Raw genomic sequence first — 24,870 nt, 5'->3', positions numbered from 1 at the left:
AGCGAAAGCGAGGCTGGGGGAATCCTGCTTGGTGGAAAAGCTCAGGGTGTTATTTTTGGTCTGGGTGGGGCCGGTCTGCCGCGTTCACAGCCCGCTCCTTGCACCAGAAGTGCCCTAGGCTGAGGGCACCGAGGGTCTGCGGGTCGGGCTCTTGACCCGGGCCGAGCGGGGGCCGCGGAGGAGGGCGCCCCCCAGGGGCTGGGCGAGGAGGCTGTCTCCACCTGCACCGCGTGGCACAGCTCGGCCACGAGTGACCTTCCCGGCCTCGTGGGAAGGAGCGCATCCCCTGGAGGCTTGGAAGCTTCCCTCTGCGGCTCCCCAAGCCCGGCCCCTTTCTCTGCCCGCCCTAACGGAACGCTTTGAAGTGGCCGAGTTCGCAACCCCGGTCCCCAGGGAGGCGCCGCCCCCGCTGCGCCCGCACCTTGGCAGTGGCCGAGTGCTTTGCATGGGAATGGGCCCCGTGGCGCCCGCTGGGCTCTCTTTGTAAATTCATCCCCATCCCCAGGCAGTCCCGGCCAGAGGCCTCTGGAGGAACTCGACTCCCGGGTCCCAGGGCCGAAGGGTGTAGGCTTAGGCTCCTGCAAGCCGCCAGACCTCTTTCAGGGTTAGATACCTCCTCCGGACTTAGGGTGGAACAGTCAGAGCCCTCACAGGTTCCTCTGGGGGAAGTGGGGCGGGCTGGGCAGAACCCAAGCGCTGAGGAGTCCGCCCGGGCAGGGGATCAGCGCAGGAGTTTTCAATGAAAATCCAACAGGCTATTTGGCAACGTATTTGTACCGGTGCTTAAAAACGCTGCAGACCTTTGATCCAGCAGCTCTGCTGCTGCTAAGAAAATAATCATAGATCTGTGCAAAGATGTCCTTACATGCAACACATTGGAGCGTTGTTTAGAACTGGGGAACTGTGAACATATCCAGCTGTAGAGATTGCTTATATTCACTAATGAGTTAAGTTTACCACGGGCCAGTTACCGTTGGAGGAAATCTGTGCTTTCAAATCATTAGCAATGATGATATAGAATATTTACTACAAAAAAAAATGCTCTTGATGTTAAATTAAGGCACCAGTTATAGTATATACGTGTGTGGAAAAAAGACTGGAAAGTAGAGGATACCAAATTATTAGTAGTGATTTTCTTTGGATGCTGAGGTAAAAGATGACTGTTATTGTCTTAGGCTTTTCTGAAATTTGTTATAATTTATTCTATAATCGTGTATTTAAAATAAACTTTATTTAAATAGAATTTCAGTTCTAAGAATTTAAAACAAAGTTTTGCCAGGCTTCTCCATAATTTCTGAATTTGAACAGCACGCCGCAAGACTCACAGCACTTTAATAAGTTTTTCTCTTTGGTTTTCAAAATAAGCTTCCAGCACCGAGGGGTGAGTGGGCAATTATTGTTATCCCCATTTCTCAAAAGAGAAGGCTGGTGCCTTGGGAGGCGATGGATGGGTAGGGGGCAGAGCAGGGCCAGACACCAGTCCTTCCACAGTGCCAAGCTCCTTCTAGTTTGCAGAGCGTGCCTGGAGTCATCGAGTGGAAAATGGGGACGGGGTGGTGTGCAGAGCCTCCTGAGCAGGAGCTCATCTGCCTGCTGCAGGCCAGATGCCCCTTCAGGGTGCAGCCAGGACCCAGGCAGTCTTGGTTTCCATGCTACCATCAGCATGCAACATCCCCACCCCCAATTGCAACCCAAAGCCTTAATGGTGGAGAAATGAGATGTGTTAGAAGTGTTAGTAGGTAGGAACATGACCCCCAGACCGTAGTCTCCCAGAGGTCCTGGGTCTGGTTCTTCTCACCCCTCTCTTCTCTCTGATGCTACTCAGGTGCCCTGAGGTGATGGAAGGGAGCTTCTACAGGACTTGGAGTTGTCCAACGTTCAGCTTTCTTCTTAAAAGGCGATGATTAGCTAGCTGTGGGAGAATCCCTCCACCTTTGTGTGGTCATCCCTCGGCTTCCAGCAATCCATTCATGGCTGGCCCCTCACGTGGTAAAGAACAGTCCTGAATTATTAGGGCATGGGTGATGGGGGAGACATATTGAGGAGAGGTCTGTTGTCTTGGGATGTATTCAGAGGGTTGGAGGCCAATTGAAATGGCTACTGTGATTGAAATGGGTGCCTCAGTCTTCCCCATAAAGTTTAGAGAACACTAAAATAATTTTTCTTTTCTCTAGTTAGCTTTGGTGTTCTTTTGATGTTCTTGTTTCTAACATGGCAGTTTATTACTCTAAGTCATTCTACGCTTCTGATTTCTTTAACATTAATCTTTGTTTTCTTCTGAAAGCACAGTAAAACCTGGGGGGTGGCTGTGTGGGCCACAGTTCTGCTAGGGCCCCCAGGGGTTACTGCTACTGAGTGAAATTTGGTTTACTAAAACACACAAAAACTACATCCCAGAGAACTTTTTTTCTGTTCTAAATTCACTTTAGACAAATGTACCAATTCAACACAGAGATTTTTAAAAGATTGAAAATAAATGAGAAAAGGAGACCAAGACACACAGAGGATAGAAAAGCAGGTAAAATACCTCTAATATGAAATTCAGAAGACGACAATGGAGGGAATGGGAAAGAAGCAATATGCAAAGAACTGACAACTACTAATTTTCCAGAACTGATGGATACACGAATCCCCTGACTGAGAGGCACAGTGATTTCTGGGCAGAGAAAATATAAATCGCTCTATACTTTGCCCCATTGTAGTGGAACTTCATGACATCAAAGATAATGAGAAAATCCCAAGAGAAACCACAGAAAAAAGAAAAATTCTCTGCAAAGAAATGATAATTAAACAGCAACAAAGGAGGTGAGAATACTATCTTCAGAGTGCTGAGGGCAGAGAATGATTATCCTCAAATTCTATACTGAACTACTTGTTGTTCAAGAATGAGGGCAAGATAAAGACCTTTCAACAAGGACCGAGAGGGCTTCCCTGGTGGTGCAGTGGTAAAGAATCTGCCTGCCAATGCAGGGCACATGGGTACGAGCCCTGGTCCGGGAAGATCCCACATGCGGCGGAGCAGCTAAGCCCATACACCACAACTACTGAGCCTGCACTCTGGAGCCCGCGAGCCACAACTACTGAGCCCACGTGCTACAACTGCTGAAGCCCGCACCCCTGGAGCCCGTGATCTGCAACAAGAGAAGCCACCTCAATGAGAAGCCCGTGCACTGCAACGAAGAGTAGCCCCCGCTTGCCACAACTAGAGAAAAGCCCGCGCACAGCAACAAAGACCTGACGCAGCCAAAAATAAAATAAAATAAAATAAATTTATTAAAAAAAAACAAAAAAAGGACTGAGAAAGATTTTTCACTTATATGCCTTCATTGAAAGAACTACTAAAGGATGTTCCTCAGAAAGAAGGAAATTAAACCCTGAAGGAAGGAGTGGATGAAAGAAGCAACACTGAGAAAAAAAAAGTATATGTGTGGGTAAATCTAAATAAGCCTTGTATATAAAAAGCAACAACACAAGGAGTACTTCCCACGACTTCTGCTGCCAGTGTCCTTGTCCCCGCGGTGAACCACAGCCACCCCCCACCTCTGCAGGAGACCCTCCAACACTAGCAGGCACACTGTTGAGGCTGCTCTTCTTCCTTGGCTACTGCCTCCAGAGGACACTGACCCCTCAAAGAAGAAGATGCAATAACCCAGAGTGCTACCTGCCTGATGCTCAGTGCCTGTTCTGTAACATTTCTTCCTTCTTTCAAAGATTCAAGTGCTGAAAGAGTACTGAGAAGCAACAATGTCTAGATTTTGAAAAAAATTGCAGAAATTTCATGCATGAAGACCTTTTCTCCCCAGTCTATGAGAAGGCACAGTAAAAATTAATTCTCATTCGAGACAGCTCAAAAAGGGAATAGTTAGAAATCAAGAGACAGATGAGGGCTTCTCTGGTGGCGCAGTGGTTGAGAATCTGCCTGCCAATGCAGGGGACACGGGTTCGAGCCCTGGTCTGGGAAGATCCCACATGCCGTGGAGCAACTAGGCCCGTGAGCCACAATTACTGAGCCTGCGCGTCTGGAGCCTGTGCTCCGCAATAAGAGAGGCCGCGACAGTGAGAGGCCCGCGCACCGCGATGAAGAGTGGCCCCCGCTTGCCACAACTAGAGAAAGCCCTCGCACAGAAACGAAGACCCAACACAGCCATAAAAAAAAAAAAAAAAAAAAAGAGACAGATGAGAGAAACAAATGGACTGGACTTATTTTCAACATCAAAGTATGATCAAAGCTGGTAGAACTGCAGAAACTAACATACCATTGTAAAGCAATAATACTCTAATAAAGATGTTAAAAAAAAAAAAAAAAAAGCTGTTAGAATGGACTTCCCTGGTGGCGCAGTGGTTAAGAATCCGCCGGCCAATGCAGAGGACACAGGTTCCAGCCCTGGTCTGGGAATATCCCACATGCTGTGGAGCAACTAAACCCGTGTGCCACAACTACTGAGCCTGCATTCTAGAGCCCGTGAGCCACAACTACTGAGCCCATGTGCCACAACTACTGTAGCCCACATGCCTAGAGCCCGTGCTCCGCAACAAGAGAAGCCACTGCAACGAGCAGCCTGAGCACTGCAATGAAGAGTAGCACCTGCTCACCGCAACCAGAGAAAGCCTGTGCGCAGCAATGAAGACCAAATGCAGCCAAAAATAAATAAATAAGTAAGTAAATTTATAAAATTAAAAAAAAAAAACCTGACAGAATGCTTGAGCAAGGAAACAGTTGTGCAGTCCATGGTCTCTCTTCATTCCTGAGGCAGTGTTAGTAAAATCAAAAGAATAAAAAAAGTTGATGAAAAAAAAAAAAGCAACAACAGTAATACTGGCAACTGATTGCAGAGGGGTTAAAAACAAGAAAAAAGGGCTTCCCTGGTGGCGCAGTGATTGGGAGTCCGCTTGCCAATGCAGGGGACACGGGTTTGTGCCCCGGTCCGGGAAGATCCCACATGCCGCGGAGCGGCTAGGCCCGTGCGCCACAACTACTGAGCCTGCGCATCTGGAGCCTGTGCTCCGCAACGAGAGGCCATGACAGTGAGAGGCCCGTGCACCGCGATGAAGAGTGGCCCCTGCTCGCCACAACTGGAGAAAGCCCTTACACAGAAACGAAGACCCAACACAGCCAAAAATAAATAAATAAATATATAAATTTATAAAAAAAAAAAACAAAAAACAAACAAGAAAAAAAAAGTACTAGACAATAAGATGGAAGAGGGTAATTGGAGGAAAGCATTCTAGGATTCTTTTGTTATTTTGGAAGAGAGTAGAGCAGAAAGTGAATTTATCATGAAGCTAAGGAAGCATAAACTGCAGGACTAATTCTTTTACTCTTTTTAATTTTTTTCTTAAAGAAGACTCCCAAATTGAATAACCTTCAGGTCCCATAAAATCTGGATCTTCCTCTGGGGTAGGGTTAATGTTTTAATATTTATATTTTATTAAAACAGTATGTTTGTAGAGACTTCCCTGGTGGTCCAGTGGGTAAGACTCTGTGCTCCCAATGCAGGGGTCCGGGTTCAATCCCTGGTCAGGGAACTAGATCCCTCATGCTTCATGCTGCACCTAAGAAGTCCGCATGCCGCAACTGAAAGATCCTGGGTGCCGCGACTAAGACCTGGCACAGCCAAAATACATACATAAATAAATATTTAATTTATTTATGTGTGTATTTATTTCTTTTTGGCTGTGTTGGTTCTTTGTTGCTGCGTGCGGGCTTTCTCTAGTTGCGGTGAGTGGGGGCTACTCTTCGTTGCAGTGCGTGGGCTTCTCATTGCAGTGGCTTCTCTTCTTGTGGAGCACGGGCTCTAGGTGCACGGGCTTCAGTAGTTGCGACACGCGGGCTCAGTAGTTGTGGCTTGTGGGCTCTAGAGCGCAGGCTCAGTAGTTGTGGTGTACGGGCTTAGTTGCTCCGCGGCATGGAGATCTTCCCGGACCAGGGCTCAAACCCGTGTCCCCTGTATTGGAAGGCAGATTCTTAACTACTGCGCCACCAGGGAAGTCCCATAAATATTTAAAAAATAAATAAAACAGTATGTATGTAAAAAGTTGTAAATACAACTACTAAAAGTGTAAGAAACTAAATGTGTATTTTCTAATGTGGTAGGGAAATTAAGAAAATTTGATCAAACCAATGAAAAGTAGGTAAAGAGGGGGGAAAGAAGCAAAGAAAGCACGTTATAAATAGAAAACACAAGCTAGAATGGCAGATATGGCCTAAATTATTATTTAACCCTGATATCTGTTCCCCCTTCTCACATGGCAATGTAATTTTTAGCCAAGCAGTTTAAAACCTACATCTCTCATCCACCCTTACAGCTGGATATGGCCACTGGTATGTGACTAGAAGTGGTGTTGCAGCTTGTGGGTTGCCATTAAAAGGAAGGGAAATTTTCTTCTCTTTCTCCTTCTCCTCTTCCATCTGGCTGGAATTTAGATGCACTAGCAGGAGCTAGATAATCCATCTTGTACCACAAGTGAGTAGGATGCATATCAAGGATGACAGAGCAATAAGAAAGAAGGAGACTGGCCCTGATAATTTTGTGGAGAGCCATCATACCAGCTAGGACTTTTATGTGAGAGGTAACTTCCATCTTGTTTTAGCCATTTGTCCTTTGATAGCTTGGCAAAAGCAGCTGAACCAATATACTGACTAATTTAGTAGGTATAAATATAAATATGTTAGAAATCACAGTAAAAGTAAATAGATTAGACTCACTGGTTAAAAGACAATGATTTTCAGATCAGAATAAAACAAACGAACAAAAAATAAATGCAGCCACATTCATTTGTTACATGTTGTCTCTAGCTGAGGTGTATTCACAGGATATTGCCAGAGTTGAGTAGTTGCAGTAGAGACTGTATTGCCTGCAAAATAAAAAATAATTACTACTTGACCCTTTACAGGAAAAGTTTGATGACCCCTGAACTAGGTCATAAAGCAAATTTTAACAAATATCAAAGAATAACTATCATACTGGCCGTATTCTCTGATCTTAATGAAATAAAATGCGAAGTCAAAAGCAAAGAGATAGCCAAAATAACCTCATTACATTTGGAAGTGTGTTAAAGAATTCACAGGGAAAAGAAGAAATCATAAAGGAAATTATAAAATATTTGGAAGTGGAGAACATTGAAACACAATATAAGAAAATTTGTGGAAATCAGCTAGAGCAATGATTAGAAATTTATACCCTTTGAAATATATATTAGAAAAAGAAAAATACTAAAAATTAGTAAGCTGAGTATGCTCAACTGAAGAATTAGAAACAGAATAATAGAATAACCTGAAGAAAGCAGTGAAAAGGAAATAAGAATGGAAACAAACAAAATAAAAAACAAAGAAACAATAGAGAGATAAACAAAAGCAAAAGTTAGTTCTTTGACAAAACCAAGACAAACCTCTGGCAAGATGCACCAACAAAAAAAAAAGAGAGAGAGAGGAATGGAACAAATAATAATAGATTAGTTTACTAAATTAATTTACTAAATGATTTAATTTAAAATAATTAAAAAGTGAATGTAATAAAAGGTACTGTAGAGATTTTTTTTAATTATGAGAGAGGACTCCAAGCAGCTTAATGCTGACAAATTAGAAATTTCAAAAGAAATGAATAATTTTCTAGAAACGTGCAAATGTCCAAAACTGATTCGAGAAGTTACAGAAAAACTAATTCTCTGTCCTTTGTATCAGTTACCTATTGCTAAGTAACAAAATCACCCTAAAACATAGTGTCTTAAAACAACAACCATTTTATTTGCTCATGATTCTGCAGGTCAGCAGGTTAGCTAGGCACTATGGTAAGAACAGGTCTTCTGCTGGTCTTGCCCCGGGTAACTCAGGCAATGGCATCCATCTGGCAGCTCTCCTGGGTCTAGATGGTTCAGGATGGCCTCCCTTAGATGTCTGGCAGTTGATATTGGCTGTCAGCTGAGTCATATGCCTCCATCAGGTTATTCCGTGCTTCTCATGTTAGCAGAAGGATTCTAAGCAAGCAGCAGAACGGGGCAAGCTCCAGTGCACAAGTATCTTCAAGCCTCTGCTTGTGTCGCATTTTTCCGTGTCTCACTGGCCAAATAATAACAAATCGTGGCCAAAGCAAGTCACTGTGTGAGGGATTATACATTGGTAAGCGTACAGGGATAGGCATTTATTGGGGGCTTGTTTCTATAACAATCAACAAAAACTGTTAACTCCCTAAATATAACGTGGTATTCCACATTGGATGCTGGAACAGAAAAAGGACATTGTGTTAAAACTGGTGAAATCCAAATAAAGTCTGGAGTTTAGTTAATAATAATGTACCAATATTAGTTTCTTATTTTGACACATGTTCCACGGTTATGTACTCTTTTTTTAAAAATAAATTAATTTATTTAATTTATTTTTATTTTTGGCTGCATTGGGTCTTCGTTGATGCACGCGGGCTTTCTCTAGTTGCGGTGAGGGGGACCACTCCTCGTTGCGGTGCGGGAGCTTCTCATTGTCATGGCCTCTCCTGCTGCAGAGCATGGGCTCTAGGCGCGCGGGCCTCAATAGATGCGGCACACAGGCTCAGTAGTTGTGGCTTGCGGGCTCTAGAGTGCAGGCTCAGTAGCTGTGGTGCATGGGCTTAGTTGCTCCGTGGCATGTGGGAACCTCCCGGACCAGGGCTCGAACCCGCGTCCCCCGCATTGGCAGGCGGACTCCTAACCACTGCGCAACCAGGGAAGCCCCCATGGTTATGTACTCTTATATTAACATTAGGGGAAACTAGGTAAGAGGTATAGGGGAATCCTCTTTGCTATCTTTGCAAAACTTTTCTGTAAGTCAAAACTTATTCCAAAATAAAAAGTTTATTTTTTAAAAAAGCAACAACCCTCCAACATACTGAAGCACAACTGGCCCAGATAGTTTTATGGGTGTTTTTTGCCAAATTATTTAAGGAACAGCTATCCTTCTTTTATTTAAACTGTTCCAGAAAATTGAAAAAGAATGTATGTCTTGTAATTAACTTTATGAGGTTAATATAGTCTTGATATGCAAGCTGGTTAAGGACAGTATGAGAAAAGAAAATTATAGGCCAATCTCACTTATGAAGAGAAAGGCAAAAATCTTAAGTCAAATATTAGCAAGTTGACTATATATATAATTGATCCAACAGGGATACAAGAACAGTTTAAAATGAGAAAGCCCAAATTAACGAAATTAACAGAGTAAAGAAGAAAATCCAAATAATCATCTCAATAGATGCAAAGGTAAAAAACACTTGATAAAAATTTAACATCACTTATTATAAAAACTCTTGACCAACTCGGAATTGAAGGAAACTTCCTGAACCTGTTAAAGTCTGTCTAGCAAATACCAACAGCAAACAATATCCTTGATGGCAAAATATTTGAGGGATTTCCTTTAAAATCATGCATGGGAGAAATCTACCTGCTATTGCTGATACCATTCAACATTGCACTACGTGTTTTAGCTAGCAGAGACAAGAAAAAGAAATAAAAAGAATAAAAATTACAATGGAAGAAAAAAGTTGCAGTTTTATGTGCAGATGACATGATTATCAACATAAAAAATTCAAGGAAAAAAAAATTCAAGGAAATCTACAGGTAAACTGAAGAAAGAAGTGTTAAGTAAGATGGCTGGATATATGGTCAATATACAAATGGGATATGAAAACCTTAACAATTGTCTCCAGGAGGAAAGATGGGGAACAGGACGGAGCATGGGCTTTAGCCACATGTGTAATGTATATATATATATATATTTTAAAATTCTTTTAATTAATTTATTTTTGGCTGCATTGGGTCTTTGTTGCTGTGCGCGGTCTTTCTCTAGTTGCAGCAAGCGGGGGCTACTCTTCGTTGCGGTGCGCGGGCTTCTCATTGTAGTGGCTTCTCTTGTTGCGGAGCACGGGCTCTAGGCACGCAGGCTCAGTAGCTGTGGCACATGGGCTTAGTTACTCCGCGGCATGTGGGATCTTCCCGGACCAGGGCTCGAACCCGTGTCCCCTGCATTGGCAGGCGGATTCTTAACCACTGCGCCACCAGGGAAGCCCTGTAATGTATTTTTCTTAAAAGACAAAAAGAGGAAGGAGGTCTGAAGCAAATAAAATCTTATTTGTTAAATCTGGATGGGGGGTACAAGTACGTTATATGGTTTTCTTTTTAAAAAGTTTCTGTGTAATATACATAATACACATAGAGTGATTTATGCAACAAATATATGACTTACGAAGTATAATTTAAAAATGAGCCTGGTGACCCCTCCAACACCATTTTGCTACCTGTGTCCCCCTTCCCCATTCCTTGTCTTTTAGCCCAGAGGTAGGCCCTATCCTGAATGTCGCACTGATAAATTCTTTGCTTTTTAAAAATGGAATTTGATCTATCATATTATTTTCTGTGCTCTTCCATGTGTTTGAAATGCTTCAAAATTAAGATAAAATAAATGAAGCAAAATGTGTCTGTTCACAATCTCCAAGAGAAAAATGATTATAGGAAAGAAAAGTTTGGAAAGAGTACGTTGACGGGGAGGAGCTTTGATTTATCTGCGTCCACCTCACTATTCACGCAACAACATTTCCTGAGCGAGCGCCTCCCTGGTGCCAGGGACTGGGGATGCAGGCCCTCAGCGTTGGGGTGAGTGGTTGAGGCTGGGATCATGTGTGTGAGGTGCATCAGCGTGGTGGCTGGAGCACGGTTGCCACTCAGTATATGGGGACCATTACTGTTACTGGTTCTTAAGAAATGGCACAGCTGCCAAATGTTCATCTGCCAAGGTTTGTCTCTCATCGATCCTACCCTTGGCTTCATTGTGCCCAGTGCCTGCTCATTGGAGTCAGTATTCAGCGTGTTCGAGGCGGTTCTGGAGACTCGCAGCCCAGCGTGTAAACTAGTCATCACCAGCAGAGCCGCTGGTGCGGCAGCTTGGGCACCGGCTGGTATGTAAGTTGCAGGGAGGCCTGTAGATTTCATGAGGCAGAGAGTGAAGGACAGAGCCCTGGTCGGGTGTGATTGTTTCTGCAGGAGACACACAGTCTCCCCGGGCCTCTGCCCAAGCCGGGCTTTGCCCTCATTCCTTGCTCCCTGTGCCTCTCTGCGTCACCTTCAGCCACCCAATCAAACATTTGTAACAAAAGAAAACAAACAAGACGTCGAACTTGGGTAGCATTTACATTTGCTGTTGCTGAGAATCTGTTCTTGAACTAAAGGCACAGTGTATGGGGGGGTACAGGGTGTGTCTGGCTTCATTATTCTAGAACAAAAGAATCACCCAGTTGTCTGAAAACTCTGGAAGCCCTTGCATGCTACAACGGCTCGGGGATGTGCCGATGATCAGGAGGCCCGAGGTGTCAGCTCCCACTGGTGACTGTGAGCACGGCTGCTCAGGCGCTGGGTGTGGGGCATATCCTGGAAGGCAGGGGAGCCCCTCCCAAGGCCCAACACCCACTGTACGTGGCAGGCGCCCTGGCCCTGGACTCTGCTGTAGTTTTGGTTGGAAGACGCAGGCTTTGAAACTCCACTAGGCTCTGACGCCAGCCAGTTTCCTCCTGGTCTAGAGCTGGGGAAGACCTGGGTCCAAGCACATCCAAACCTTCCACCTGGGCTCGCATCCCTGAAACTGGGCCTTAGCTCTGTGGCCTGGGAACCTGAGAGCCTCACGTTGGCTGGTGGGGAGGAAAGACGTAGGCGTGCCCAGTCTGCTGCTCCTGTCAGGACCTTTCTTTCCCCATTGCCCCAAGCCTAGAGCTCTGTAGCTCCCTGCCAGCGTTGCTGCCTCACAGGTTGGCTAAGCCTTTTAAGACTCGCGATTTGTGAGTCATGGCCCATCTCAGACCAGGGACCATGGGCAGTGCTGAGTCACTTGGGCTTGTCTGTTCTGCTGAGGGCTGCTAGGAGGGCCAGCCTCACAGGCACTGGGGAGAGTGATGAAGCCCACATTTGACTGCTGGGCGGACTGGACTCAGCTCGGGGGGAAAGGGCAATGGGTGGGGGGGCCAGAGCCTGTCCACTGGGGTCACAGTCCCCTGGAGAGAGGCTTGGGAGAGCACACAGAGAAACAGTTTATTTCTCTAGGTCAGAAGCAGGGGCGGAAATACACACCCGGAGAGGAGTGCAGACGTCCTGAATGAGGAGCACAGTAGAGAAGTGATTGAAATCACCCATATAGGGCAGTCCTTCCGGGTCTTTGTTTACATTTGGCCAATTATCTTGTTTCTTTTTTCACACCTGACTGGTCCTAGGACCCCAAGATGTGTGCACAACTTTTTGCTAAGATGGATCCCACTGCAGAGGCCTGTGGGCGTCTGTCCATACTTATTATGCAGTGGCGCCCCGTCCCTTTTTGACCCCCAAGGAGCCTTCCTGCACATGTGCAGACAGGGAAGTTTTCCTTGGTCTCAGGAGTGGTCATCGTATCTCTTTATTCCAGCAGAGCTCATCTTCTGCCACTAGCTTTGTCCTTGGAGTGTCTGGGTGAGAACAAAGCTTCAATTTTACTCCACTTGACAGACACCAGCCATCTGGCCCAGGGCCCTGTCTACCTCCGACCTCACAGCCGCTCACTCAGCCTTCCTGCACTACTTACTTAGAAAATAAGGACAGAAGTGGCAACAGTGAGGAGCACCTTTTGATTTTTTTCTGCTCACCAGATTGGCAAAAAATTTAAAGGACTAATAATACCCAGTGTTGAAGAGAATACAGGGAAACAGGCACTGTCCTATGAATATGGCAGGGAGCAAGGGGGCCCAGCCTGCCCCTGAAGGGCCACTTGGCAGGATCTGTTAACATTTAACCAGCAGCACACTTCTGAGAACATTTCATATGGAAAAATTTACAAAATGATACAAAAACATCTTGCAATTCCAAGTATGTCTACAAGGGTAGGTAACACAGAAAGTTATGTTCAAGAATGTTCCCTGCAGCTTTGTTTGCAATTGTTAAAAAATAAATAACAAGAGCCTTAATGTCTGTCAATAGGGTGATATAAAAAAACTAGACTCTGTACTATTGAATACTCATAGCTGTTTAAGAAAAATGAGGTAGATCTGTATGTACCAACTGATATGAAAGAATGTTTGTGATACGTCATAAAGTGAAAACAAGTCACAGAACCATGTGTTTAATATGATTTTGTTAAACAAACAAAGCCCCTGGTGGTCCAGTGGGTAAGACTCTGCGCTCCCAATGCAGGGGGCCAGGGTTCGATCCCTGGTTGGGGAACTAGATCCCGCCTGCCTGCTGCAACTAAAAGGTCCCTCATGCCGCAATGAACATACTGCATGCCACAACTAAGACCCGGGGCAGCCTTAATAAATAAATAAATTAAAACAAACAAACAAAAAAACCAAGCAAAGCCCAGTGTGTGTGTGTGTGTGTGTGTGTGTGTGTGTGTGTGTATGTTTGTGTGCATGTGCACACACGCACATAGGAAAAGGTCTGGAAGTATGTTAGTGGTGGTTTTCTCTGGGAGGGGGCTGATAACTGAGATAATGGGAGACTTTCACTTTTTAATCTATATATTCCTATACTGTGTGACTTTTTACTAGTGTGTGTTTACTTTCAAGTAAAAAGAAAAAACAATTAAAAACAAAATAAACAATTGTCTTTATGCATCATGAGGACCCGAATGATTGCGTGAATACACATGTGCATGCATGAGAGATTGGGAAGTGTCTGAGATTTCTCCTGCTTCCCCCAGCGCTGAAAACTCTTCCCAGGGTCCCTCCTCCCTCAGGTCAGATCACCCAGTGGGTGCCACAACTGGGTCTAAATCCCATTCCTAAACAACTTCCCACATCTACCCTCCAACCCTCCCAGTGACTCCCTTGGGGGTCCTTCCTGCCCCCACCCTATGTCCGAGAGCCCCCTGCCTGTCTCCTTTGTGACCTCTTCACACTGGTTATCACCCCCTCCACCCCATGCAGTTACACCTTGGGCACCACCAAGGCAGGAACCTACCCCTCTTTGCTTTTCATTTATATGCACAGAGAGGAGCCTAATAAATGTTTGGTCAGTGACATAAGAATGAATAATAAAGAAACCATCAGAGGGACGCTGGACGGGAAGAGACCTCTGAGATCAGCCGGCCCATTTTCCTACCCAACACCCAAATGCCCTCGGCTTGACACCTCTGCTGCTGGGGCAGCCACTCCCATCCAAGGCAGCTCACACCCCCCTTCCTGTGAGGAGTTAGTGGCTTCCTTGGGTTAATCAGGAGCAGGGGCAGTGGCTGAGGCATTTCCCAGGTACATTGAAAGTCTGTGGTCAGTTCAGCTGGTAGTTTAGAAGCTTGACAGGGTGAGATGAAACCCCTCCATTCCTCCAGCCCGGGGAGACCATACCTGCTGCATATTGCACCTCATCCAATTCCAGCAGGTCAGCCCCACCCTAACCACCACGCTGGCAAAGTAAATTAAGCATTAAAGACAAACTCATTAGTACTTCAGGGTAGCTTCATTCAGAAAATTACCACACCAAGGAGGTGTCTCATTTAGAACCGACTTAATTAAAAGACATTTGGTAAATTCCTGTAAAGATGAAGACAGCAGTTCCCAGAAACGCTTAACTGAAATGTTTTACTCTGTATATCAAATGGTTATTAAATCTTTACTATCATAATTCCTTAAGAATGCCATTGACAGTGACAAACATCCACCCTCGCAACAAAGGAGTCAACTGTTCCCTCCTCTTGGCTCTGCAAAACTGCAGGAAGTCGTAATTTCTCTGCTGTACTCCGTTCTGTGCGTTTTTAATGCCTATGAGTAAATGCCAGCTCTGGGAGGAATCCACCATAAAGATAAAGAATGGGAAGAAGACTGTTTCTGACTGTTTCTGACTGGTTGACTTGTGGTTTAGAAAAAAACGCATCTTTCCCAGGTGAGGCAGCAGGGGTTGGTTGAATATCTGCCATGGTGGGTGGGCTGTGGTCTGGGGGTAGCACAGAGATGCTGAGTGAGTTGCCCAAGTTGCCTAGCAAACTGGAGTTTGGAGAGAAGACCCTGCCCATCAGTGTGGGATGGCCAGGCACTGCTCCTGCCCTGGATGTGGCCTGAGGCAGGCAGTATGGTGTGAGCAACCTGCTTTGTCCTCCCACTCCCCACCTTGAGGGTTTCCTCCCAGCCCAGCTCTTGGGGGACTGAGCAGGTCTTCCTACAGGATGGGGGCCAGGCCTTCTCCCAGAGCACCTGGCCCTGGCATGGCTCAGAGGAGGAACCTGGCAAATGGTGGACGGTTGGGCAATAGGTCCACTGATCCACAGGAAATTGACAAAATGCAGAACTTCTCAGGCTTTGGGGGTGGGCGTGTGGGAGGGGGGACTGAGGGAGTTTGTGAATAAAGTAGGGGCCTTCTCAGAATAAACTGAAAGTTACCTTCCTGCTGACTTGCTGTGGGGCCGGGCAAGTGGCATGCCCACTCCTTGCTTCCGTTTCCCCCCCTACAAAAGAGGTGGAAACGTCACGAGGGCCTGTGTTTGGAGACAGCATGATCTGAGTTTGAATCCTGCTTAGTTATGTATTTTGGGATTTGGAGCCTCTGTTCCTTAACCTTGCAAAATGGGGAGCGTGGCCCCAGGGCATGCAGGTCAGAGTTCAGTGAGTGAGCACAAGCACATTGACTGGCACCGCTGCTCAGTACATTGATTGGTGTTGATTGTTCCTACTTCAGCTGGGTTTACAGAAAGAGGAAAGGGAGAAGGTGCAGCTGGTGTCACATCCAGAGGGCGAGCAAGGGGGAACCTGCTGACTTACTCAAGAGGGCTCTGACAAATAATCAAGCCCTCAAAATGGAGCTGAAGACGGTTGGTTATTGGTTGCCCTGACCTGCGCAAGCACCCTAGTGAGTCTTCTCTCTCGCCCCGGCAGGCGGAACGCACAGTGGGTACTGACTGCAAGGGCTGCTTGTAGATTCTGAGAATAGACTTAGAGCGCAGAGCTCCGTGAAACCATCGGAATTGGCTAGCCAACCCCCCTCCTCAGACAGATGGGGGTGCTGAGGCACAGAGAAGGTATTTCAGGTTCCCATCTGGAGAGCCATGGCCGAGTGGGAGTCAGGGCCTGGCCCCCTGGCTCTTGGTCCAGGGCTCCTGCAATTCACTGCTACAGTCCAGGCAGCCGCTGGCCCTTCCGGCACCTTTGGGAAAACCGCAAGAAGGTGTTCCATCCCCCTCGCTGGAGGGTGCGGGCTGGATTTCAGCCTCCCTGGCTCCCTTGACCGCGTGCTCTTGTGCAGGGCACAACCCACACACTGTATGTGGCGTCTACGCTGCCCACTCTTTTTAAAAAAAAAATTTTATTTATTTATTTATGGCTGTGTTGGGTCTTCGTTTCTGTGCGAGGGCTTTCTCTAGTTGCGGCAAGCAGGGGCCACTCTTCATCGCGGTGCGCGCGCCTCTCACTATCGCAGCCTCTCTTGTTGCGGAGCACAGGCTCCAGACGCGCAGGCTCAGTAGTTGTGGCTCACGGGCCCAGTTGCTCCGCGGCATGTGGGATCTTCCCAGACCAGGGCTCGAACCCGTGTCCCCTGCATCGGCAGGCAGACTCTCAACCACTGCGCCACCAGGGAAGCCCTATGCTGCCCACTCTTTCTGCAGCCGGGATCATGCACACTGTTAAGAACTACCCAGAGGGCTCTTCCACGGGGGCTGGAGAGCGAGGGGGTGGCTTCCCTGGCCCTCCAGATGCCCCCCACCCCTGCCCTTGGTGCTTCCTTTGCTGGGGAGGCAGGGAGGTCTTTATCCACCTGGGTCACAGCCCCCTGTGACTTACCCTGATTCCCCCGCCCACTCACCCAAAGCCCATTCACTAATGTGCCCAGCAACAACCTCAACCCCAGTTTGACATATTTCTAATATTCCGTTTGAAGAATTTTTTGCATCTTGTGAGTTTTTCAGGGAGTTTCTTAAGCCAGTTCTTATTAGGACAGTTCTGCCTTAACTCCAGGTCAACCAGTGCACTTTAGAAGCTTCTAAGAACAAATGGAAGACCTCCTGCATCCTGTCCTAATTTGCTGAGGGAAGTTGTGTGAATTGTCAAATTGGTACTCGGGAGGAAGAAGAAAAAATGCCCTTCCTCCTTCAAAATACAGGACAAGTTATAATAATATAAGTAGCAAGAATAAAACAATGCTGTTTCCTGGAATAAGCTTTTCTTATTCCTAGTTGTAGGGACCCCCGTTTTCACCTTCTCTTACAGTGTTGATTCATAAGAAATATTGTTACATACAGGAAAACTTCATCTGTATGGGATATTTATTTGCAGTGGTGTTTGAGCACTGTATTATTTCTGTGCATTACCTTAGTGTCAGAATGTTGTCTTTATTTTAAGATCATGTGCATGTTCTCCTGCCAAAGAACCTTTACACAGACCCAAACAAACAAAAATTCCTTCATATTCTGAGAAAATGAGGCACAGCATGGGAAAGGAATAGGAAGGAGAAATCAGTCGCAACTTGGGACACAGACATATGTCTATAAAGCCAGTGCACACAGGAACAGTGGGCCTGGGTAAAGGGTGATGTTGGTAGGACCAGTAAATAAAGAATAATAAAAGACAAAGGGAAAAGAAAAAGAAATGGAAGACCTTGGGAGAAAGTCATTCATGTGTAGAAGAAGGGGCACTCCTTCCCCTGTAATTAGGAGAACATCAGTCTCAGTAGAATTTCTCACTTTCCTTATTTTCCATTCCCTTTCATCTCTCCCCCTGCCCAGAGGAGGGGGGATTACTGGGGGGACTTGGAAGTGTAAATGGGGGCCTCTCTCTAGCATATCCCCCAAAGGATGCACTGAAGAACTAAAGGATTGAATAATTTAAAAGCAAACTGTACAACCTGTAGAAAATAGAATTAGTAACTTCTCTGGAAAGGGAAGGTGTTTCAGACCTGGAAACAGTGGATGAACATGTAGAAGGGTAGGTGGTGGATTGAATAGGTCTACATTTCCATATGTAAAACAAAAGAAAACAAAACATAATTGAAGGGAAAACATGCCTGAAAGATTTAAAAATGCACCATTTGAACCAGTAATTCAATTTCTGGGGAGTCTTTGCTAATGAATAGACATATATAGAATTTCATATGCATGAAGCTGTTTATTGTAGAATTATTTATGAAAGTAGGGGAAAAAAACAGAAAATAACCTAAATATGCTGTGATTGAGGAATGGCTCAGCCTATTTAAAAGAATACCAAGAAGTTATTTTAAATGCTCTTTCTAAAAATGTTCACTGAGAGGCAGTGATACAATGCATTAGCAATATAGGCTTGGGGTCAGCTAACTTGGGTGAGAAACTACACAACCTTGGAACTTAATCTCTCTTGCTCTAAACCTTAGTTTATGCATCTGTAAAATGGGGATAATGACAGTACCTACCTCATAGGGTTATTGTGAGTGTCACATGAAATAATATATATAAAATACTCAACACAAAGTAAACCCTCAACTGTCACATATTATGATTATTATTACTTTTGCATAACATAGAAAAATTATCTACGTTCATTCATTCCTTAATTCAGCAGATATTTATTGAGGTCCTGTTTGTGCCAAGCACTGCTCTAAATGCTGGAGCTATAGCAGTAAATGAGTTAATGCTAAATGAAGAAAAATCAGAAGGTATGCATGCAGCATGAACACAGACATGTTAAAAATAAAAAGATGCTGTGGGGGAAAAAAGATGAGAAAAAAAATAAACCAAGGTATTAACTGTAATTTTCTTTGGATAATGAGGCCATCGGGTGGTCTGTCCTTACCACCCAATTTTCTTTAATGAGTATGAACTTTTTTTTTTTCACATTTTATTTTTTTTTAACATCTTTATTAGAGTATAATTGCTTTACAATGGTGTGTTAGTTTCTGCTTTATAACAAAGTGAATCAGCTATACATATACATATATCCCCATATCCCTTCCCTCTTGCGTCTCCCTCCCTCCCACTCTCCCTATCCCACCCCTCTAGGTGGTCACAAAGCACCGAGATGATCTCCCTGTGCTATGCGGCTGCTTCCCACTAGCTATCTATTTTACATTTGGTAGTGTATATATGTCCATGCCACTCTTTCACTTTGCCCCAGCTTACCCTTCCCCCTCCCTGTGTCCTCAAGTCTGTTCTCTAGTAGGTCTGCGTCTTTATTCCCGTCCTGCCCCTAGGTCCTTCATGACTTTTTTTTTTTAGATTCCATATATATGTGTTAGCATATGGTATTTGTATTTCTCTTTCGGACTTACTTCACTCTATATGACAGACTCTAGGTCCATCCACCTCACTACAAATAACTCAACTTCGTTTCTTTTTATGGCTGAGTAATATTCCACTGCATATATGTGCCACATCTTCTTTATCCATTCATCTGTCGATGGACACTTAGGTTGCTTCCATGTCCTGGCTATTGTAAATAGAGCTGCAATGAACGTTGTGGTACATGACTCTTTTTGAATTATGGCTTTCTCAGGGTATATGCCCAGTTGTGGGATTGCTGGGTCATATGATAGTTCTATTTTTAGTTTTTTAAGGAACCTCCATACTGTTCTCCATAGTGGCTGTATCCATTTACATTCCCACCAACAGTGCAAGAGGGTTCCCTTTTCTTCACACCCTCTCCAGCATTTATTGTTTGTGGATTTTTATGATGGCCTGAACTTCTTTTATGAGTGGTGACAAAGCTCCTATGTTTTTAAAAAGTCAGAGAAAAATGATGGAGCATACTGATTAACCTTTTATGACCCAGTATCATGCCGTGATGTAGGTGTTGTGAAGAGCAGGGCACGGTGGTGAAGTTGCCTCTGAGACCCTCATACGTGTCCTGCGTCACTGCCAAGCCAGCCTCACCACCCACGTGGGAACACCACTGGGTCATGTGCTGATTTGCTTTGCATATATCCACATGGCACAGAAAAGTGTGCAGAATCAAAACAGAAAACAGCAAAAGCAACCCCAGAGGGTTGGTTGCAGCTGATGGCAGGGTCTGCAGTATCACCAGCTAAGGAAATACTTCTTGGCCATATGACAATGAGAAGGCAGCCTCAGGGGAGAGGCCTGGGAGGCTCTGCAGTCTTTTCTGGCCCGGAGTTCCCTACTGCGGGGCTGAATGAAGACCCTGTGGCCTGGAGATGGGCAGGAGAGCATCTTTTCTCTCTCCTGCAGGAATGGTCCTCGGAGGCCTGGCTCACACCTCCTGCCCCGGAAGCCATCCCAGTCCCTCGGGAACCTCTCCTTACCCCATCCCAAACTCCTGTTTGGAGAGACCTTGGCAGCATCTCTGACGTCACCCCTCCCCCCAGCTATGGGGACACTTACTGAATCTCTGTTGCCTCTGTGTGGGCACCGCGCCCCTGGGGGACGCCATGGACTGCTTGCCTGTGTCTGCAGTCATGCAACACCCAACTCTATGAAGCAGGGTTTCTTCCCTGCACCAGCAGGTGGCTTTTCATGCAAAAAGTATCCCTTTGTTCCCTTTCTGAGACCCAGTTAGGTATCAAAGGTTTCCTTCCCTGGGGAGATTCCAAGAAAGTGGCCTCCCCACTGCTCTGGGGAGGGGCAAGAGAAGGGTTCCAAGGTTCAAGGGCACTTGTTTGGTTACCAGGCCTTCTGGGTGCATGTGTGCCTCCCTGCCCTCTCCTGGCCTTCACTTCTTGCATTTCTAAATGGGATGAGCAGGGGGGTGGGGGGCTGCTGAGTTCACTGCCACAACTCTGACAGTGCAGCCATGATGCAGGCTCATTGCACCCTCAAACCAGGCTTCGTGGTGGCTCTCCTCATCATCCCCACTTTACAGATGCGAAGATCGAGGCGCTGAGACATTAAGCCACATGCCCAAGGTCACCCCACTAGTAGGTGGTAGAACTGGTATGAAAAGCAAACCAGGTGCTATTGACCAGTCTGCACAGCATATTTTAGGAGACTAGCTTAAGTTTGGGGGGCAGCTTCTTCTTCCTCTATCCTGCGGTGCTGCCCCACAGGACACAAAACCAGGGGGTCTGCAGCCTGAGTTCTGGCCTTTACCCAACCGCTTCAGACCTTGGGTAAGTCCTTCCATTTCTGAGTGTGGGAAGCAGAATGATGTTCCCCACCCGCCTAAAATGCCTGGGTCCTAATCCCCAGAACCTGTGAATACGTTTCCTTACATGGCAAAAGGCACTTCACAGATGTGCTTAGGTAAAGATCTTGAGATGGGGAGATGATCCTGGATTATCCCAGTGGGGTCAAAGTAATCACCAGTCTCCTTCAAGTGGGAGGCAGGAGAGTCCGTCAGAAGAGGCGACACAACAAAAGCAGAGGCGAAGGAAGTTTCAAGCTGCTCCGTGGCTGGCATTGCAGACCGTGGATGAGGTCAAGAGCCAAGGAATGCAGGCAGCTTCTAGAAGCTGGAAAAGGCAAGGAAATGATTCTCCCCTAGAACCTCCTGAAGGAATGCAGGCATGCTGACACCTTGATTTGAGGACTTCTGACCTCCAGGGCTGTAAGTTAATAACATTTGTGTTGTCTTGAGTCACTGAGTTTGTGGTAATTTGTTATAGCGGCAACGGGAAACAGATATACAGGGCTTCAGCTGTGCCCTCTGTAAACAAGTTGGGGGCTGGTCAGAGGGGCCAACACACTGCTTTCTCCACAGGCAGCCAAGTCTAAGCCAGCCGGGCCTGGAGTTGTTTTGACTGATTTTGTGGATTTTCTTTGGGAATCTTGCTCCTTGGCCATTCTTTTTCCTCCATGGAAGGAGCTGTTGCTTTGTCCCCTGTTGGCACTAGGGGGTTGGCCTGTGAAGAGGTCAGGGAGGAAAATAGTGGGGCTTTGCCGGGACAGCCTTGTTGGGGGTGGCTGGGCCTTTGCCTTGAGACCAGCCCCCCAAAGGCTAAAACTGCCCTCTGGCTCCCATGTAGAATTAGAGCCCTTTCCCCAGCCTTCCTTCCCCAGAATGGCCTGGGTTGAGGGTTCCCTCTATCAGGGCTCTGCTCTCCATGTGGCCTGGGTCTCTCTTGTGTTCCCAGAACTGGCACAGTGACTCTCATGGATCAGGTGCTCAAGAATTGTTTGTTGAATGAAAGATACAGTGACACAGACACACAGCTCAGTAAATCACACAGTCATCACTATACCTGGACATACGCTTCGATAGGTACCTGCATACAAGTGAGCACACTAGGGACTTCCCTGGTGGCGCAGTGGTTAAGAATCCGCCTGCCAATGCAGGGGACACAGGTTCGAGCCCTGGTCTGGGAAGATCCCACATGCTGCACAGCAACTAAGCCCGTGCGCCACAACTACTGAGCCTGCGCTCTAGAGCCCGCAAGCCACAACTACTGAGCCCACGTGCCACAACTACTGAAGCCCGTGTGCCTAGAGCCCATGCTCCTCAGCAAAGAGAAGCCACCTCAATGAGAAGCCCATGCACCGCAACGAAGAGTAGGCCCTGCTCACCGTAACTAGAGAAAAGCCCGCGTGCAGCAACGAAGACCCAACACAGCCAAAAATAAATAAATAAAATAAATATATTTAAAAAAACAACAACAACAAAAAAAAGTGAGCACACTAACACACACACAGATAGGAATGTGCACACACAGACACACACATATAGGAATGTCTACACACACACACACACAGATGGGAACGTGCACACACAGACACCCAGAGGGGAATGTGCGCACACACGTGCTGTTGAGCCCCTCTTCTGAAGGAAGAGAAACCTCTGTTCTGTGGAGAGAGTTGAAATGCCAGCTAGCTTAGCAGGGCCGTGGAAGTTTTTATGAATCCACTGGGGGCTTCCCTGAGGGCCCAGCAGCTGAGGAGGACCAGGCAGGAAGGAGGGGGCAGATCTCCCACTGATAGTCGGTGGGTAGCCAGATGTTGGCTGCCGTTGGTGGGCACACACACCTGCACACAATGCGAGCTGGAGCTGGGCATGGGGAGGGACTGGGGCCCCTGCACAGATGTCTGAGTCCACCTTCCTCCACGGGGAGATGAGCCCCTGAAGGTTAGGCCCCAAACCACAACCCACCTGGGATCCTGGAGGAGACCCAGCTTTGGGGCAGTTATCATGGAAACGAGGAAGTGCAAGCTTGAAATTCCACTGGTAGAGAGACAGGGGAGGGAGGCAGGGTACTGAGCAGAAAAGAGCGCCTGATCTGGAGTGGGAAAGGCTGGCTTTGAGTCCAGGCTGCCACTGACCAGCTGGGTGACCTTGGGCTGGTTGATGAGTATCAGCTTCCTGATCTCTGAAACAGGCTGATGAAGGCACCGACTCATCAAGGCTGGAGAGGGGATTAGATGAGAGAATGAGAAACAGGTGCTTAGCTCATTGCCAAAGAACTGAAAAATGGTCGTAGCTTAAGAAAATGGAGGCACTCAGCACAAAGTCTACTCAACCCATCCTAGACCAGAATAACCAAGGAAGGAGGTGAGGAGTCCTCTCCAGCCGCTTCCCACCAGTCAGCCCCACAGCCTAGAATCCTGCTCTCGTTGGGCTGATTCCTGGGAGGGGTATGGCCCGTGCTAACCAGGTGCTGGCTTGCTGTGTGACCTTTAGTAAATTTTATTTTTTTGGGCCACACCACACGGCATGAGGGATCTCAGTTCCCCAACCAGGGATTGAAACTGTGCCCCCTGCAATGGAAGTACAGAGTCTTAACCACTGGACCTCCACGGAAGTCCCTTTAGTAAATTGCTTTGCCTCTCCAAACCCCAGCTGCGTCATTTTACTCCAGCCTGGAAGAGTCGTGAAGCTCAAATGAGACTGTGCATCTGAAAGTTTTAGGAGAAGTAAGGAATTCTCCCTCAGTTGCGAGCACCTCTGGCCATCCTTGGCCATTCATTATTGATACCACTCTGCCAGGCCAGCTGACCCTTGAGTCTCTGACCACGGTCCTCCTGCCACCTCTCACACCAGGCTCATGGGTGTTCACTGAAGCTGTTGACAGGATCCAGTGGCACCAGCTGGGCCTCTGTGGGCCTGGCTTCAGATGCTCCCGTTCCCTCATCCAAACTCAGGAAAAGGCCCAGGCAGGGTCCCCAGCCAGCATGTCTCCCAGGGCCCACACACCCTGGGTGTCAAGACAGGGGAGTCCCCAACCACTTGGAGCCTCCTGGTTTCTGCCCTGCTGTGTGCTCCCTCCAGGAGGGTGGAAACACGGGGGAGCCCAGTTTCATCAGGAAACAAAAGTCCTACAAGCAGATGAACCAGAGCCTGTCCAGACCTGCCCTGCGGCACCAGTGCTGAGCGAGCCCACACCATCTCACCTGCTGGCCAGGAGCTCCCACGAGGCAGGGCCCGGGTATGCTTCACCTGGTCCTGGGCACTCAGCACGGGCGTGTGGGCTGTGGGCTGCTGAGATGGAGGGTGGGCTGTGAGGTCCACAGTCACTGGCTCCGTTTCCATTGCCATGCCCTGTCTCCTCACCCCTTCTTGCTAAGGGAGGAGACCTGGCCCCATCAGGGCCTGGTCCCCTGCCAAGTCCAGTCTGCCCAGGGTGAGTATGGGGTGAGCAAGGGGCGGCCGTGGCCTTGAGCAGCCGCTGCTGTCGGACCTGAGCCACCGGTGCCGGGTCAGTGGGCAGCCTTGTTTCCGAGCCTGCCACGCCCTCCCTTGACTCATCTGGAGAGAGCGTTGCCGCGAGGGTTTCTGGCCTCTGCATTCACCTTTGGTTTGGTTTCTGCTCGGGCAGCTCAGAGCAGTTTTGTTTTTAAGTGCAAACCCACAGAACTGCTTTCCCCTTTCTCTGATGCCCCAAAACAAACAAAGGATGTTGGTCTGCATTTTGGTTTGTTTTGAAGCTGAGGGAAATGGGTCACCTCAGGAGCTTCAAGGGTGGCCAGGCCAGTCAGGGAGCGTGAGGGTGTCTGAGGAGGGGTGGGTGGTGGCCAGGGTGGCGCCTCTGTCCCTTGGAGTGTGGGCTGGCCAGGCCACC

General features: G+C 47.1%; 1 protein-coding gene across 1 annotated transcript; it reads right to left on the bottom strand.

The window, feature by feature from the left end:
• Positions 1-346: 346 nt before the first annotated feature.
• Positions 347-24,404, bottom strand: LOC132363388 (uncharacterized). The gene is made up of 3 exons (XM_059919098.1): positions 24,203-24,404; positions 22,965-23,217; positions 347-623 (listed from the first exon to the last, which is right to left on the bottom strand). Exons 1-3 carry the CDS (start codon positions 24,345-24,347, stop codon positions 347-349), a joined length of 675 nt encoding a protein of 224 aa, XP_059775081.1. The 5' UTR covers positions 24,348-24,404.
• Between the last annotated feature and the right edge of the window lie 466 nt (positions 24,405-24,870).

The sequence above is a fragment of the Balaenoptera ricei genome, chromosome 3, assembly GCF_028023285.1.
Source record: "Balaenoptera ricei isolate mBalRic1 chromosome 3, mBalRic1.hap2, whole genome shotgun sequence".
Classification (NCBI taxonomy): domain Eukaryota; kingdom Metazoa; phylum Chordata; class Mammalia; order Artiodactyla; family Balaenopteridae; genus Balaenoptera; species Balaenoptera ricei.
Note: the sequence above shows the minus strand (reverse complement) of the source record. Positions and strands in the feature narration are given on the sequence as shown.

What these genes read in the sequence shown, in the direction of transcription:
- LOC132363388 (XM_059919098.1), bottom strand. Translation starts at nt 24,347, where the DNA reads ATGGCAATGGAAACGGAGCCAGTGACTGTGGACCTCACAGCCCACCCT. An exon ending in TGGGAGCTCCTGGCCAGCAG is followed by an intron (nt 23,218 to 24,202) that starts GTGAGATGGTGT and finishes TCCCCTCTCCAG; the next exon opens with CCTTGATGAGTCGGTGCCTT. An exon ending in GGTCTCCTCCAGGATCCCAG is followed by an intron (nt 624 to 22,964) that starts GTGGGTTGTGGT and finishes TTCCACCCTAAG; the next exon opens with TCCGGAGGAGGTATCTAACC.